At 31.6% G+C, this 3,339-nt stretch overlaps 1 protein-coding gene across 1 annotated transcript; it reads right to left on the bottom strand.

Moving 5' to 3' along the window:
- Positions 1-1,402: 1,402 nt before the first annotated feature.
- Positions 1,403-1,849, bottom strand: LOC149172143 (PRA1 family protein D-like). The gene has a single exon (XM_089426209.1). It carries the CDS (start codon positions 1,847-1,849, stop codon positions 1,403-1,405), a length of 447 nt encoding a protein of 148 aa, XP_089282335.1.
- Between the last annotated feature and the right edge of the window lie 1,490 nt (positions 1,850-3,339).

Raw genomic sequence — 3,339 nt, 5'->3', positions numbered from 1 at the left:
AGGAGAACACTTTAAACAAACCACTAAAATAAATTTTAGAATAAAGAAGTTCTGAATCATTCTAAAGTTTTGGAATTATTATTATTATATTTTATAAGAAAACTATATATCTATCAATAGTAATTTAGTTATATATAGATATAATTTAATATGAAAATTGTATTATTTTTTATTATAAATTATATATTATTAAAATATTTATAAGATATAAATAAATTGAAAATTATTTATAAAAATAAGAAAAATTATTTTAAAATATATGTTATATTTATTTAGTACTAAAAGTAATTTTAGTTTAAAATTGTCTATTAAGGTATACATATTCCATTTTTGGCCTGGAGTATGCCGTAAAACTGTTTCTGCTTGGCTAAGAGCTCGTCTTCCTCGGACGTAAGGAAACAGGTTAACGGCCCAAGACGCAGAGGCATCTGGAAGGAGTGAAAGCCTGCTCCCTTACGGACCACCAGCGGGTTATTACAGGTGGCGTGGTTTTCCTTGATAACAGTGATGAGTCAAACCGACATTCGCGGATAGCAGCCAGAGATGGCTGTCCTCACTGTTGGTTTGACACCTGAGTTTGATAGGTTTTGCCACCTTCGGAAAAAAAAAAGGTATACATATTCCATGGTGTTAAGGCATAGATACTCTTTCTTTTAGTTTTGAATCTCCGATCTCTTAGGAAGAAAGACATGCTCTTAACTATCAAAGTCACTCAAACTATAAAACTTAAAATAACTGAAAAATATGTATATAAAATATATACTCTTCTTTGGTTGAATATTAAGCTTACCCAACTTAAATTTAATTACCTAATATATATAAATAACCGCAACTGAAATATATATATATATTCACAGATATAAAATAATCTACCAAACATAAAACATCTATGCTTTTCGCATACAATCCCACAAAATCTCCCATTCCTACATACAATCCCACAAGACCTCCCATCCCTAGAAATTCCATGTATGCATGTAGCACGAAAAGCTTATTCATAAATATACCCACAAGATCTCTCATACCTATAAATTCCAGAGTCCCATCAACTAGTTGATAATTTAAATTTAAAACACCCAAAAATATACGATCTAAAACTGAGAACTGAAATCAGGAGACTGGAAAGAAAGAAAAACTATATCCCGTACATCTTTGGCAGCTTTTTGAAGAGCTACGATCTAAAATCGAAAACAGGAAACTGAAAGGACAGAAAAATATATCCTCCACATCTCTGGTTTTCACGCTCTCAGAATAAAAGTGAATATCTCTATTAATATAAAATGGATATAACATTATGATAAAAAAAAAAAAAAAAACCCACATTAAACAGTACACACCATCCAATAATTACCACAAGCTACGGCTGCCATTATTAGAAGGCAAAGAGGTGCAGGCGCCCAATTTAAACGAAGTCGTCTGAGCCATGCAACGCTGCGCGCACGACAACGATTGCACACCCGACCGCAACTGCGATATTGATCATCTGCGTATACCCGGCCAGCATGAGCACCGGGGTCGTGAGCACGGCCAACCAGGTAAGCCACGACCCGTTCACGATCTCGGCCGTCTTTCTTTGTGACAAGTACAAGAAGTACCAGGCGACGATCGCCGCCAGAAACAAGAGCAACGACAAGATCTCCCGGAGGAGTTTGCAGAGCACGAGGGACAGCAGAACGATGGCGTAGTCCATGCAGAAGTAGACGAAGTGCTGGTACACACGGGCCGACACCTGGGCGACGGACCGTGGCCACGAGAAGGAGTTGGTGTCCAACAACTTTGAGCCACGCTTCTTCGAATGTGAGATGGAGGTGTTTTCCACAGGTTGTGCCATGAGAGCAGATGAACCCATACACAGAACCCGAAACAAATCTAGATATTTCATGCCACTAAAGTGTTTGCATTAATTAGGAAAGGGGTCACTTTTCTTAGCGTGGATGTTAAGCCACTAAAGCTGAGATTAAGTTTCTTGAGATGGTATATATCTTTTCATGTAAATGTATTCTCACGAGTTCGAAGATGCTTTTCCTTTGGAAAAAGTTAAAGTAAAAAAATATTAATCCAAACTTATGACATTAGAAATGAGTAAATCGTTCTTGGGATTATATTCAATACAAACTTCAATACTCAATCTCTATATATAATATTTTTTTAAACGATTATAATTCAATTTTCATATATTTATAATAAATATATATTATTCAATCTATATATATATTATTTTTTAAAAATAATTATAATTCAATTTTCATATATATAATGAACATATATTTTTTAAACAATCATAAATACATTTTACTAAATACAATGAGTAACTTTATAGAAACCTTTGCTACTATTTTACCTGTGGAACCAAGATTTCATAAATGTTATAAACATCAATATGTCCATACCACCTTAGCTAAATTCCTTTATAAAAATAGCTACCATTATTCCATTTTGTAAAACCAGCATTTCATAAATATCATAAAAGTCAATATGTCCATACCACTTGACCTAAATTCCTTTATAAAAAAATTTACCACTATTCCACCTTGTAAAACCAATATTTCATAAAAATCATAAAAATCAACATATCCATACCAATATTTCATAAATGTCATAAAAGTCAATATATCCATACCACTTGAACCAAATTCCTTAATAAAATGCTACCACTATTCCACCTTATAAAATCAATATTTCATAAATATCATAAAAACCAACCTATCCATACAGCGTAAACTAAACTCCTTTGATATATATAATTTTAATAAACTTTACTGGTTTTAAATAATTTCAATAAAAATTTAATTTTAAATTATAACTTAAAAATGATGAATTTAATGTGATATATAACTATGTTGTTAAATTTAAATTAAATATATATACACGTGGCAATCACCATTACCGCCTTACTTTCAATATACAGGTTATCGATCAATGGAAGATATCCTTTCAAGAAAGTTAATTTTTTTCTTTGAAATTTGGAAAATTTTGGTGAGGAATATTCTGCAAAGTTTCTAACGAGAAACTTGATGAGTACTTTACACAGAATGCTTGAGGAAACACATTGGACATCCACTTATGTATTTTGATTATAAAATTTACCAATTTACTTTAAATAGATCGAAGGTATCTACCTATAGAATATATCCTCTTAGGAATATTAATTTTTTTTTTTTAATTTGGAAAAATTTTGTGAGTCATTTCAATATTTTTACAAAGTTCCTAACAAGAAACTTGATGAATGTTTTACACAGAATTTTCAAGAATGTAATCTTGCTCATCAATTTTATTAACTTATTTATCAACTTATTTTAAATGGACCGAAGGTGTCCAACATTGAAACATATTCTCTCA

The sequence above is a fragment of the Pinus tabuliformis genome, chromosome 4_2, assembly GCF_031772625.1.
Source record: "Pinus tabuliformis cultivar Carrire ecotype Pingquan chromosome 4_2, CPIR1, whole genome shotgun sequence".
Classification (NCBI taxonomy): Eukaryota; Viridiplantae; Streptophyta; class Pinopsida; order Pinales; family Pinaceae; genus Pinus; species Pinus tabuliformis.
Note: the sequence above shows the minus strand (reverse complement) of the source record. Positions and strands in the feature narration are given on the sequence as shown.

Bases quoted from the DNA above. Each gene is read 5' to 3' on its own strand.
- LOC149172143 (XM_089426209.1), bottom strand. From the start codon at position 1,849: ATGGGTTCATCTGCTCTCATGGCACAACCTGTGGAAAACACCTCCATC.